The 14568-nt window shown below is 34.7% G+C and overlaps 1 protein-coding gene across 1 annotated transcript; it reads right to left on the minus strand.

The window, feature by feature from the left end:
* Positions 1–620: 620 nt before the first annotated feature.
* LOC110924345 lies at positions 621–1573 on the minus strand. The gene is made up of 2 exons (XM_022168363.1): positions 1560–1573; positions 621–1353 (listed from the first exon to the last, which is right to left on the minus strand). The coding sequence occupies exons 1-2, from the start codon at positions 1571–1573 to the stop codon at positions 621–623; spliced, it is 747 nt and encodes a 248-aa protein (XP_022024055.1).
* Between the last annotated feature and the right edge of the window lie 12995 nt (positions 1574–14568).

A 14568-nucleotide genomic window follows, 5' to 3' on the forward strand; every position in this document is an offset into this window, starting at 1 on the left:
CCTTTAACTTTCTAAATACTTTTGTAGTCGGTGATTTTTTTTTTTTTTTTTTTGTCTTTTTGCTTTTTTTTTTTTACTTTTAACCTTTAATTTTCAGCATTGACACTTACAACCTCTTAACTTTCTAAATACTTTTTAATCGACTTCTACGTCTTTATTTTTATTTACGTGTCGATATAAACTTAAGTTGACTTACATTTCAACATAATTTTTTATTTTGTATTTTCTCAACTTTTAGCATTACATTGACAACCCTTTAACTTTCTAAGTACGTTTGTAATCGAGTTTTTCGGTCGATGTAAAACACGTGTCGACATACTTTTGTACTTACCACGACTTTATTTTGTAAGTTTTCTCTTTCGACTGCTATATCGGATCAAAAATCGGGTCGCCCCGCCGCGAAGCGCGACTGTAACCCACTAGTTGAACTAAAACAATAGGTTTTAGTTTTTAAATGTGCCTACAAATATTTTTTTTCAATAATTTACTTGGGTTTAATCTAATTACTCTATATATATTTTTTTGAAAAGTAAACTTCATTAACAAAGACGCCGACTCAAACGGGCCGACCAAAAACTACAACGAACAAATTACATATTTACAAACTTGCACCAATCTTCTCAACCTATCCCTTTATGTTTCGACCTATTAGCAAACCATAAAAAACCCAAAGCCTTGACCTTGTTTATAATACTATCAATCTTAACCGGAATGTTAGAGAATTTGAGGCTGTTCCGAGCATGCCACAAACTCCAGCAAGCTATCATAACGATACCGTGTACCGCGTCCTTATTCTTCTCCGAGACCCTAAGATCTTTATAGAAACCGAGAAGATCCTTAAGAGAAAAAGCGAAAATATTAGGGATGTTACACCACGTGCTTATGCCGTTCCAGACAATCGAAGCAACATGGCAGCCAATAAAAATATGCTCCGCAGATTCTTCGACCGAGTTGCACATCGGGCATAACGCGTCACCAATCTGGACGTTCCTTTTTCTTAATGCTTCACCGGTCGGGATTCTGTCCATTTCCATTCTCCACGCGTGGATGTTGCATTTGGCTGGGATCCATTTGCACCAATCCAAGATGAATCTATTATCTAACGCTTGCTCCGCCTTCAAAATCCTTTTCACAGCCTTAACCGAGAACGAACCTGCCGGATCTGAAATCCATTCCCAACGATCACAGGAATCCGAAAGCTGGACGTTACCCAAAACAGAAATAACAAGCTGCTGAAAGGAAATATTCGACTCCGAAGAAGTCGGCTCGCTAAGCCAGCTCCAATATAGAATCGTTTCGCTGCCTTGTCTTCTCACTCGATCTGCCACAACACATTTCTTCTCAGATTCCAGTCTAAAAAGGTCCGAAAATTTCTGTTTAAGAGTTTCATTAGCAATCTAAGGGTCGAGCCAAAGAGATATCTCCTTTCCATCTCCAACGACGCCTTTAAAATAGTTACTAAGCAGAAGACCACGAGCCTTCGTGTTGATGAAAACCTTAGCAATGTTACTATACGGGCTTCTGTTTTTCTTAACTAAAATTTCCTCAGTGCGTGTTGCCTCAAAGAATCCATGTATAAACCAAAAATGAAATAAAATGCAAACAACCGAAAATGAAATAAAATGCAACAAATATAATCGGTGACTACCACGATTCATTTAAAAAAATATATATATCGCATAGAAAAAATTACAAGTTTTATCCTTTATCTTAATACCACTTATCAGGCGGTGTCATCTTTAACGAATTTTGACAAATTTTGCTCTTTACAAAGAATTTTGTTGCACGTTTTGTCCTTTAATCTTAACCTAGTTAGATTTTCTTGTTAAATATTGTCACTCAAGGGTATTTTAGTCTTTTTACTTGTTTATTTAATATTATTTAAAAGAATAAAACAAAATATTTTAGGGTTGACTCTTGAAATAAATGTGTAAAAAGACTAAAATACCCTTGGGTGACAAGATTTAACAAGAAAATCTAACTAGGTGAAGCCTAAAGGGCAAAACGTGCAACAAAATTCTTTGTAAAGGGCAAAACTTGTCAAAATTCGTTAAAAAGGACAACGTCTGAAAAGTGGTATTAAGATAAATGACAAAACTTGTAATTTTTCCTATCGCATATTTCGTTTTTTAACTAATAAGCGAACATTAAAAGTGGAAAATAAAGCTATTGAGCTAAAAAATATATTATTTATAGTGTACGAGGTTCATTCGATACTTCAAGGAGTTAAAAAAAAAAGTAGCCATTACAGTGTACTTTTTGTGATGCATTTAATATATATTATAACTTGGTTAGACACTCATATCTTATACGGGGTTGGATCAATAAAATAGCAAATACTTATTAATAAGCGAAGAAATTACAGTATATAATTAAGAAAATAAATAAGAGGGAAGCCGGAATTTATGATTAATATCTATTATATATAATAAATAAAAGTGATTTGGGCCACGTGTCACTTGATTAGGGCATCCTCAGTTCCATTTTCCCGCCCAACAGTGCTCCGTCCCCTTTTTTTCCTTGATCATCTCTTCAAATTAGATTTTGGCCTACATCCTTCAATTATTGAGATCATTCTCTCCATCCAAATCCTAATCTTCTGCCAGACGCCACCATAAAATCTTCTTTTGTTCATCGATTATCTTCATTCAAAAGGTTTGTTCTTCTCTTTTTATTGAAATACTTCCATGATTTCCTCTTATTTATACTAATCCTTTGTGTTTTGGGTCTTTTCATGTAACCATTGCTAGGGTTTCGTTCGAGAGATAGATCGAGAGATGGGGCGTCGGCTAAGGGTTTTGCGGTGTGTCTCTTACAAGATTCTTTCATCTTGAGGTTTGATTTGTATGTTTATAGATATGTGTTGATTTTTCTTAACGGTGATGATATGAGTACAACATCTATTGATTATTGATATGTGAATATGTTCACCGATTATTCTTTTTGAAATTAGGGTTTCATTTGCTTGAGATTTGAATCTTCCGATTGTTGAAGCCTTTGAAGCCGATCCTTTTAAATTTCCAGTTCCCGAGGTATGATCTGTTGGTAACAGCAGTGGTTCAGCATCTACAGTGGATTCAACATCTACAGTGGATTCAACATTAGGTGTTTGGTTAATTTTTGGTCAGGTTTCCTGTTCAGTTTTGATGTTCACTTATCTAATTTTCATTTTATTTTTAGGCTTCTATATGATTATGAGGTTGATTGATTGGTCACTTGCTATTGTTGTTTGATGTTGTTTGCTATTATTGTTTGATGTTGTTTGCTATTGTTTTCATATAATATAATGATTTGTTATATAACTACCTAATTTCGTATTTCATTATGATTTGTATGCTTTTAGGGTTTGATTTTATATTGGTCATCACATTAATGGTGAGTACTCAAGAATATTGGATGGTTTAATTAGTTTTATTTTGAGTATTTTCGGATGATTTCATCCATTTCTTTAGAGGGTTCATGATTGAAGATGCAGTTGAAGCTATCATTTGAGTCAAATGAATGTTGATTTATCAGAAGATGCAGTTGAAGGTATCTTAAATAAGGTAATGATTGCATTACATCCCTGTTGAAAAATAGAATGGATAAATTTAGAGAAAGTGAGGTTGAAAGATGATAACCCAACTGTGGAGATCTCATTCTATAGCTTCGATAAATTGACCGGTATTCTCATGTAATTCTTCCTAGATGCTTCCAATGAAGCATCACTTTGGACATCTGTTGTCTTCAAACATCTATTATTTATTATCTATTATCTATTATCTATTATCTATTCTATCTATTATATATAATAAATGAAAGTTATTTGGGCCAAATAACTTTCATTTATTATATATAATAGATAGAATAGATAATAGATAATAGATAATAGATAATAGATGTTTGAAGAACAACAGATGTCCAAAGTGCTGCTTCTTTGGAAGCATCCAGGAACTATTATTTGAGAATACCCTTGAATTTATTGAAGCTGTAGAATGAGATCCTCCACTGTTGGGTTATCATCTTTCAACCTCACTTTCCCTAAATTTATCAATTCTATTTTTCAACAGGGATATAATGCAATTATTCCTCTCAATTAAATAGACCGACCTTTGCTTCCTCTCAAAGTGTTATGGAATGGTTATAACAGCTGATCATGCTAAGGACTGTTATAACTAACCACTGCTCCTTATAAAGACTGATGGAGTTAAAGACTGATGAGGCCTATCCACACTTGAAGACAAATCCCTGTTAAAGTTGCATGTGCTAAGGACTGTTATAACTAACCACTGCTCCTTATATAATCATCGTTCCAGTATCATTGTTCTAACATTGTCGTTTCAATGAAGCTTCCCATCACACATCAACCTTTCAATATCGATGTTGCAGTATAATTGTTGCAAAATCGTGAAAAGTTGCATGTGCTACCTTCTTTGATGGGAGAGTTGCAACTTGAACGGACGATATGTGTCTCTCCCTCAAATCTTTTCTTCTCAATACTCGGCATTTGTTCATAAAGGATAAGAGAAAACTGAAGCTCTCTCTGACCCACTTTCAGAAAAAAATTTGGTGATATGTTGTTTGCCTTGATCATGGTTTGTGTTTTTGTTTTTGATTTTTACTAAAGTTTTGTTATCTGAGTTGTGACTAAATGATGATTGTGAATGATCTGCTGTAGATGATGATGATGATGATGATTGTTCTACGGTTGTTTCCAGTATCGTTGTTCCAACATCGTTTAAAGTATGTGTTTTTTGCTACTACAATTTTGAAATTTTGAGTTTTTAATTTTGAAATGATATACTCTAATTCTCGCTTTATATTTTAGTCTGATCACAGTTGTTTGAAATTGATACAATCTGCTGCGGGTTATTATAGGTTTGTATTAAAAGAAGCATAAAGTTAAATTAAACACAAAGAAATATTTTTAAATGTACATTTAAAATAATTTTTGCTGGTGACTAAATGATGATTATATATGACTCTGGGCAGATGATGATGATGTAGAAGCCGCAGTAGTTCCTACTAAACGCAAGAAAGGATCTGCTACTGCTGTAAGATAAGATTTTATCTTACTAGAGTAATGGTCTTTCTTGCCTTTTTTGTATTAAAAGAAGCATAAAGTTTGGTTTAAAGCAGCTCTTTATGAACAAAGTTAAGGATAAAGTATATGAGGACAGGGCTACTCTTCAACAGCTGAAGAAGTGTTTTCATGTACTGCATCTTGGTCTGTTCACGAGAGATCAGGTTTCTATAAATCCTGATGTTGATGCATTGAGTACTTCCATGGAATTCATGGCGATTATCGGAGATATACATTGATGGAGTTTAAAGCTAAAAACACTAAATTTTAAGCTAAAAGCACTAAATTTTTGCTGTTAGGTTCGTAAATTTCTTGGTGTTGTTCTTAGATTTTAAATTTCGTTGTAATTTTAAGCTGAATAAGTATTATTATGTATATTTAATATCATCTGATTATTGCAGATGATGATGTTTTGTTTCATGTTGTAAAAACCAGGGAATTGTCAGATATAGATTGCTTTGCCCGATTAGATTATGTGTTAAATTATAGTTCTTTAAGTCATTGGGGGTGTTTGGATTAGCTTATTTTGGAGCAACTTATGACTTATTGACTTATAAAAGTTAATAAGTTGTTTTTTTGAGTGTTTGGGTTAGCTTATTTTAAAGGGTTTTGTGTGTTGATAAGCCATTTTTGAGAAGTCAGAATTTCTAACTTCTCACTTGTGACTTATATAAGTTAATAAGTCATTTTTAAGAAGGAATCCCAAACACCCACATTATTTCGTTTTCTTGAATTCTATGTAATTTTTTAAAGAAGTACAATAACAAATAGTGGTTAGAACATCTATTTGCATTTTGGTCAATAGTTAATGGAAACCCATGTTAGGTTGAACAATGTTTTTAAGAGGAAAACAGTGTGAGAAGACAGTAGATCTTATTAAGTTAAACAGATGTTTGGCCTTTAACAGATGTTTGGCCTTTTATATCAGAGGTGTGGACTTAAATAGTTGTTTGACCTTAAACAAATGTTTGGCCATAAACAGATGTTTGACCTTAAACATATGTTTTGCCTTAAACAGATGTTTCACCTTCTATATCAGATATTTGGACTTAAACAGATGTTTGACCTTAAACAGATGTTTGGCCGTAAACAGATGTTTGGCCTTAAACCAAACATCTGTTTAAGGTCAACATCTATTTGACTATTGGTCAACATTTGATTGACTTTTGGTCAACATCTGTTTGAATTTTGGTCAACATCTTATTTTTTAAAGAAGTACTAAAACAAACATTTTTACAAAATCCCAAATTACCCTATCATTTAAGTGCATTGAAGTAAAAGTGGAAATGATATTATTCATGTGGTCCTGTTGTGCTTTTGTTTGAGCTCTAATATGGGTTCATGATCTAATCCAGTGATTTGAAGACATTGTTGTTTCATCTTTATACTAATAAATAAAAATCAAGTACACTTGGATTATTATTAAGCTCCTCAGTTTGATATTTTGGGTATAGTATTCTTGAAATTGGTCTTTTTTTGCAAACAGATGTTTATGGGCAAACATTTGTTTAAGCTCAAACATTTGTTTAAGGCAAAACATCTGTTTATGGTCAAATTTCTGTTTATGGGCAAACATCTGTTTAAGCTCAGACCTTTGTTTCTGTTAATAGTGTTTATATGTAATAGTGTTTTTCACATCAGTGTTTTATAGTCTGTTAGGTTGTTAGATGTCATCACCTCAGTGTTTTATATGTAACAATTTTTATGACATCAGTGTTTATATGTAATAGTGTTTATATGTAACAGTATTTATCACATCACTTTAGTGGTTTGATCTGTACTATAAATTGAACAATTGTTTCATTTTTATACTAATAAATAAAAATCAAGTACACTTGGATGATTATTAAGCTCCTCATTTTGATTGTTTGGGTATAGTATTCTTGAAATTGGTCTTTTTTTTGCAAACAGATGTTTATGGGCAAACATTTGTTTAAGCTCGAACATTTGTTTAAGGCCAAACACATGTTTATGGCCAAACTTTTGTTTATGGGCAAACATCTGTTTAAGGTCAAACTTCTGTTTAAGTCCAGACAACTGATATATATGGCGAAACATATGTTTAAGCCCCAACATCTGTTTAAAAGCCTGTTACTACCACTGTGTTGGTTCAAACATTTGATTGTTAAAAGTTATCCACTGCTGAAATACAACCTCTGTTTCTTCAATCTTCGTATTGACCACTGACTGACCAAACATCAGTGTTTAAAAAACTGTTGGGTATCCACTGATTGGAAAAAATAGCCACTGCTCACTTTTTTATTGTCGACATCCATTTATATTGACCATCAGCGGTTTTCCTAAAAAACAACCACTGTTCACATTTTTATTATTGATGGTGTTAATTAGTGATAGATTGGAATTATCAAATAAAAACTAGAATTACAATGAAATTACCATTTTACCTAATCGTTACATTCCAATGAGATAAAAGTTCCTCCAACATTGTTTTCATGATAAAATTTAAAGTTAAATTAAAAAATAAAAAAAATTCTTGATGACTATTTGTTGCAAATCAAATCAGTAATTAATGCTAATTTCTTGAGCTTTGGACATTTAAAATATGCAAAATGTGAATTTCAAACTGACGGTTATTATCTCTAAATTAAAGTTAAAATAAAAATTAGAAAAGTCATCATGACAATTGCTTTCAAATCAGATCAGTAAATTACTAATAATATCAGTAATTTTGAAATTCAAAATATGCAAAATGGTAATTTAAAATTGACGTTCTCTCTCTTTTTTCATACTTTGTATATCATTTCTAATATTTAATTAGTTTAATAAAGCAGGATATAAGGATAAACACTACTGTCGATTCCCAATAAACATCAGTTCCCTGTAAACATCAGTTCCCAGTAAACATCAGTTCCCAATAAACATCTTCCCTCAACATTTTATAATCAAACATCAGTTCCCAATAAACATCTGTCGAGATTCAAAATTCTGGCTCCACATTCAAAAATCAAATCATATATTCTAATCCTATAAATAAGATATAATTATCTGGTTTCACATTCAAACCTCGTTCACTCATATATGTGAGCGTATCTCTCTCTCTCTCAAATGCATCTTTCTCGTGATTCAGCCGCTAATCTTCGATTACACTTCGTTGTTCGAATGTTTGTTGATTATGTTTACATGTTATTGTTCCGATATCATTGTTCCAACATCATAGTTTCAATGAAGCTTCCCATCACATATCAACCTTTCAATATCGATGTTGCAGTATCATTGTTGCAACATCGTGAAAAGTTGCATGTGCTACCTTCTTTGATGGGAGAGTTGCAGCTTGAGCGGACGATATGTATCTTTTATCATGAAAAGTTGCATGTGCTATCTTCTTTTATGGGAGAATTGAATTGTTCGATTTTCGTTAAATCGAAAGTCAGGTTTTCTTGCGTCAGGAAGATTTTCTCCTTTTTTAGAAAGTATAGATTCGTGCAATATCGTGAAAAGTCAGATGTGCTACAACAGTTGAGAAGAGACCTTTGCATTTTAGGTTTGTTTCTTATTTGTGTTGTCAGTAATATAGAGTGCGGTGATAGAGACGTGCAATTCATGGCGATGCTGAAGGACATACATCGAGAGGTTCAGCAATCGATAGAGTTGAAACTAAAGTTTCTTAATTCTTGCTGTTATTCTTATATTTGAACTTTAATATTGTTCAGTATGTGATGTAATTATTGGACTTTTAGTTTTAAGGTCATGAATAAATGACTAAATTTTAATTTTATGAATCTATGTTGTGTTTTATTTTTACTTATTATTTAGTGTTTGAGTAAGATTTAGATTATGTTGATGTTGAATTGTGTCTGAACATCTGTTTGGTAAGTCAACAGAGGTTTAATAGTGTCAAGGATTAGTTTGATGGTGAACAGATTATGTTAAAGTTGAATTATGTCTGAACATCTGTTTGGTAAGTCAACAGAGGTTTAATAATATCAAAGGTTCGTTTGATGGTCAGCAGGAGAGCGCAAAGATAAAACAAATGTTTACAATTTGATCATTGAGATCTGTTTTTTGAAGAATCTGTGCTCCTGCAAATTACAGAGAGTCAATATTTGGAGTTGTAAAAAGGTCTGTTGTAGTTAAAGTTTGGTAAAAGAGAACATCTGCTGATTATGAAACAACTGTTTATTCTAACCACTGTTAAATTACCACTGTTGACTAAAGTTTGACGAAAGAGAAAATCTGCTGATGAATAAATGTCTGAAGATGCAAAGGTCTGCTATGTGTCAACAGATGTTAACGAACAACAGATGATATTCAATCTTAAAATGCTTAACAATAGTTGATATTCAATCTTAAAATGCTTAAGAGCCGCACATAAATCAGATAATTGTTATTCTTTTGCTAATTGTTAATACAATTTGTAGTTCTTCATTATTTCATATAATATAATGATTTGTTATACAACTATCTGATTGCATATTTCATTATGATTTGTATGTTTTTAGGGTTTGATTTTATATTGGTCATCACATTAATGGTTATCCACTGCTAGCTTAAAGTCAGTCACTGTTGTCATTTGTAATCGTTGCAAACCACTGATATTGTTCCATCAGTGGTTTCCTACCAACTGTCCTCCATTATCATCAGAGGTTGGCACGTGGACAGTACATAGCGGTCAGATCTTTTTGTAACCGCTGCCACGTCAGCATTCACTTTCCCCCTATAAAACCCTCATCAAAACCCCCAAACAGGGTTTTTACTGTCGAATCGAATTCAATGTTTCTTTCTCAAAGCAGTTATCATCCATTTCTCAAAAAATCACTGGTAGATGTGCTAACAAAAGATCAGCTGGCAGATGTGCTAACAAAAGCATTAGACACATCCACCTTTGAAAGCTTGATCTCTAGGATTAGCATGCTAAACATGGAATGACAAGCAAAATCCTGTTTTTCTATGAATAAAAACATTAAAATGTTTTCAGAAAATAAAAAAATCCAACCTTAAAAATAGTTAAAAATGAAAAATTTTCATAATCCTTAAAAGTTTGCCATAACCACTGTTTTTGGTTCAAACATCTGTTTCTACTAAATGTTGTCCACTGCTGAAAGTCAACCTTTGTTCTTTCATTTCCTTGTTAAGCACTGTTGATCAAACATCAGTGTTTTAATCCACTGATAGTTAAAAATCACCCACTGTTTTCATTGTTACCGTTGCAAACCACTGATATTGTTCCAACAGTGGTTTCTTAACAACTGTCATCCATTATTCATCGGCGGGTGGCACGTGGACAGTACTTAGCGGTCAGATCTTTTGTAACTGCTGCCACATCAGCATACACTTTTTCCACCTATAAAACCCTGATCAAAACCCCAAACAGGGTTTTCACTGTCGAATCGAATTCAAAATTCCTTTCTAAAAGCAGTTACCATCAATTTCTCTCAAATCATTTCTCCATTTCATCTCTCAATCGCTCATCTTCTTCATTCACTCATAAAAATCCACGATTCATCATGGCTCTTCCATACAAAGCTCCTCATAACTACTTGGGTTTACTCGAAAAACCAAGTCATACCACCACCTTCGATTCCTGTCATAGACGCTCTTTCGTCCTCAAAGTACAAAACTTTGTTGACCTATGATGCTCCTATCTACCTGGAAACCCAAAGAGAGTTTTAGAAAAATGCGAAACTTGAAACTAAGGATAAAACACCCTTAACCATTACTTCTACAATAAAGGGTATTTCAGTCACCATTACTCCACAAACCATCTCGGAGGTATTTGAACTCGATGATCTTATAGGTAAAACTTCTTTTCCAAAAATTGAGTATCAAACTGATTTCATTGAAAGAGGGTATGATGAAGAAATGAAAAAAGAAACTTTACAAAAGCGGAGTTTTCCATCTGCCCCAAGGTTTTTATTTCATACCCTTCTAATGTGTGGGTCAAACAAAACCACTACTTTCAATGAAATCCCATTGAAGATCTAATATCTGGGTTATGCTATAATGAATGAAGAAAACTTTAACTATTCCCAGGAGATTTTCAATGATCTTGTTAAAAATGTTAATAAAAAATCATATTTATTAATTCCAAGGTTCTTAAGTTACTATTTTAGAAAGAAATTTTCAAAAGATAATGCTCATGTCCTTATTCAAGGAGAGCCTTTTCAAATAAACAGCTGAACCTCTGAAACATTTAGAAGGCTGTCAAAACCTTCCAAAACACAAGCAGAGGTACCTGAGCAGACTTTATCAGCAACCACTGCTCCTTAGGCACCTGCTGTTGAGCCCACTGCTGAAGGTGATCACACCAGCACAACCACTGCTGTGAAACCCACACCTAAAACCACCAAAAAGCCCAAAAAGAAAAAGATCCAGAAGCCCCCCAAACCCACAAAAAAGGTAACTCTGGAAGATAAGATCCCAGAGCAACTACCTATGACATCACAAAAGTCACTAGAAACCACACTGCTACTTCCTCACAGCAGATGGAACAAAGATCTCCACCTTTGCCTAAAACTACTCCTGCATCCTTACAAAAGGATCAGGTTGTAAGCACAGGGACACCACAATATGAAGCTCTGGATCCACTTGGTTCCATCTTCCACAGTCCAAATCCCATGGACATATCTCTTTCTACCCCACATCCTTCATCAATAACATTACCACAATCCATGTTACCTCTATTGGATACAGCTGATTTAGCCCAGACACAAATCAATTCTTCTCAATCACCTATCACTAAGAATATGCCACAACAAGTGACTGAGTCTGGTGTCTCAATCTCTGTTAACCCACCAATAGTTGAGGAGGCTACACTGCAGGAATTACAAGTAATTCCTGTCAGTAGTTCAAGTGGAGCAGCAACTACAGGAGTTGGATCCACTGGTCTACACCTAACCAGTTGTTTCATCAATCAGACTCCCTTGAAGGCAATTTCCTCTCCAGCAACCCTGATATCCACTGGTGTGTTTGTTCCAACCACTAGTGATCTTAAAAAGATATCAATTGCTGAGGAAAGAAGTCCCCAGTACCAAGAAAAAGGGGCATCAGTGGATGATTTTTTGGAAACTTTCCCTAAGTCAACTGCTGATACAACCACTGCTGGTGGGAAAGCAAATGATCCCATTAACTTGGATGATGCTTTAAAATACAAAGAATTGACGGCAAGAGTGGATATAATTGAAACATCTGTTGCAGATATCAAAACTATGCTGCAACAGTTGTTACAAGCACAAAAGGCAACACCCACTACTGCACCAGCTCAAACATTTGATCCATCATCTGCTCCTACTCCGAATGAGCTTTGGGAATTATTTCAACCTCTGCTTCACAAACAAAGAGAACATGCTGATCAGCAACATGAAATTCAAATTCAAAAGATCAGAAATTTAATGGAAGCTAGGTTTATGGATACACAAGCAGACATCAAGGCAATCAAGGCGCATCTATTGCAAACCACTGGCACTGCTCCTCCTACAATAATCTTTGTTGATAACCCTCCACCAAATGATGCCAAAAAGGGGGAGAAAATAAAGCAATTAAAGAAAAGGGGATACGAAGATGGTCTGTACATTGCACCAGAGAAATCCAGTATGCTTGCAGACCTCCCTAGGCAAGATGGTTCCAAAAAGGTTGATGAATCCTTAAATGCCTTGGCTAATGAAAAGGCAAGGCTGAAAAAGGATATGGAGGCAAAAGGAAAATCAAGGTTTGAAAAGGAGAAGAAAGTCTTTATGGAGAAGGAAGAGCAGGGTACTTCTGAGCCCAAGGATGAAGAAAAACCTAAGCCTAAAAGAAGACAGCCCACTAGACAAGTGAAGCAACCCAAATCCATACCTTCCAGTTCCACAAAACGTACTCCAAAACCTCCTAAAAGCTCCTCTCATTAATCTTCGAAACCAACAGATGTTGGAACACCTGTTGTATCAACAGTTGTTGATACTTCAGTGGTTTCAGCAGATGTTAACCCAACAACCACCACCAATACATCAAGACACACTTCAACCACTGCCATCACTCAATCAACCACTGCCACTACAAAACCACCATCAAAATCACCACCTGCCAAAAAGCAGAACACATCAGATGACACATCAGCTGTTGTAAAACAGTGGTTGAAACAGCTGTTAGTCAATCACCTATCTCTTCACAAGCCATTGTTCCTTTTGATCAAAAACTCAAATAGAAACACCTTCCCCCAAAAAGGTGTATACAAGAAAAAGAAATTTTCAGGTGCATGATGATGATATACCAGCACCTGTTCCCATTTTATCTGCCCCTTGCAATATCACCAAACCTCAATCTTTTATTCCTTCAAAATTGTTCAACCCAATCAAAGATCCTATAGAACTCCAACGATATGACTCTGCTGATGTTGTACCAGTAGCTGCCAGTTATCCACTAGAACTGCCTGCTGTAAAGAATGAAATGAGGCAGTTTTACTTAGTGGATGATCCTTCAAAAAGGAAATTCCCTTCCCTGATTAGTTATAGAGATCCAGCTAACATAAATGAGTATTTAAAACTCAAGGCCAGGCAAGCTGTTACCAGAGCTAGACTTGAATGCCAATGGAAAAGTGACAATGAAGTCTCAACTCATACGCAGTTCTTGCTTACTAAAGTTAAACAGTTGGAAGACTATGCAAGAGACCTATGCAAAGAAATGTCCAACTTGCCTCCAGAAGCTAACTTGCAGGAAGATCTGAAAGAAGACATCATCAAGCTGATCTTGAGTGAAAAATTCTACCCTGCCACAGCTGAACAATTCCAAGACTGGCCTCTTGTTGCTCTCAAAACAGAACTAAATAGAATTGAAAGAATAAAGAGGGATGCAGGCATGAAAAGTCAGCACCAAATTGGAGCAAATACAAAAAGAAAATTGATGATCTTACATTGCGGTATAAAAAAAAGAAGCAGGAATTGGTTGATGCAAAAGTGGGAAATGCCAAAGCCATATCAAAATGGACAAGGCAGTACACTGATGAGGCTTATGAAAGGCCAAGAAAAAGGAGAGAAACAGATCCTAAACTTCCAAAGAAGCCTGATTACAAAACCACTGGTAAACCAAAGTAGCAGGCTCACACTTCTGAACCACTGTTCACATCATCAGATACCTCTACCATTGTGGTAAATCAAAGAAAGACGCAAAAACTGACTGATGAAGAAGAGAAAGAACAAGAAGCTGTATATTTCAAAGAAGCTATTAAAACAATGGCACTAGAGGATGACAACTCAGCAAAGCTTCCAAACATAGCCAAACAAGTTCTGAACATGCCACCATCTCCAAACTCATCAGCAAATAAACCTCTCCACGAAACCCATTAGGTTCAAAAATACTGAAGTGGATGTCTGATCAAAAGACCCATGTATTGACTATGATCAGATCTAATGGTGTAGTGAAGCAAATATCAAGGGAAGCAACACTTGGCCTGGGTGTTGAAGATTTACAGGATCTCCTTGAGCTTACACTTTGAAGGGATGAGGATGATACAAGTTCTTTAGATTTTAAATTGCAATTTAAAGGGAAAGTTAGGGAACTTTTAATGAGAT

This window comes from Helianthus annuus, chromosome 17, assembly GCF_002127325.2.
Source record: "Helianthus annuus cultivar XRQ/B chromosome 17, HanXRQr2.0-SUNRISE, whole genome shotgun sequence".
NCBI classification, from domain to species: Eukaryota; Viridiplantae; Streptophyta; class Magnoliopsida; order Asterales; family Asteraceae; genus Helianthus; species Helianthus annuus.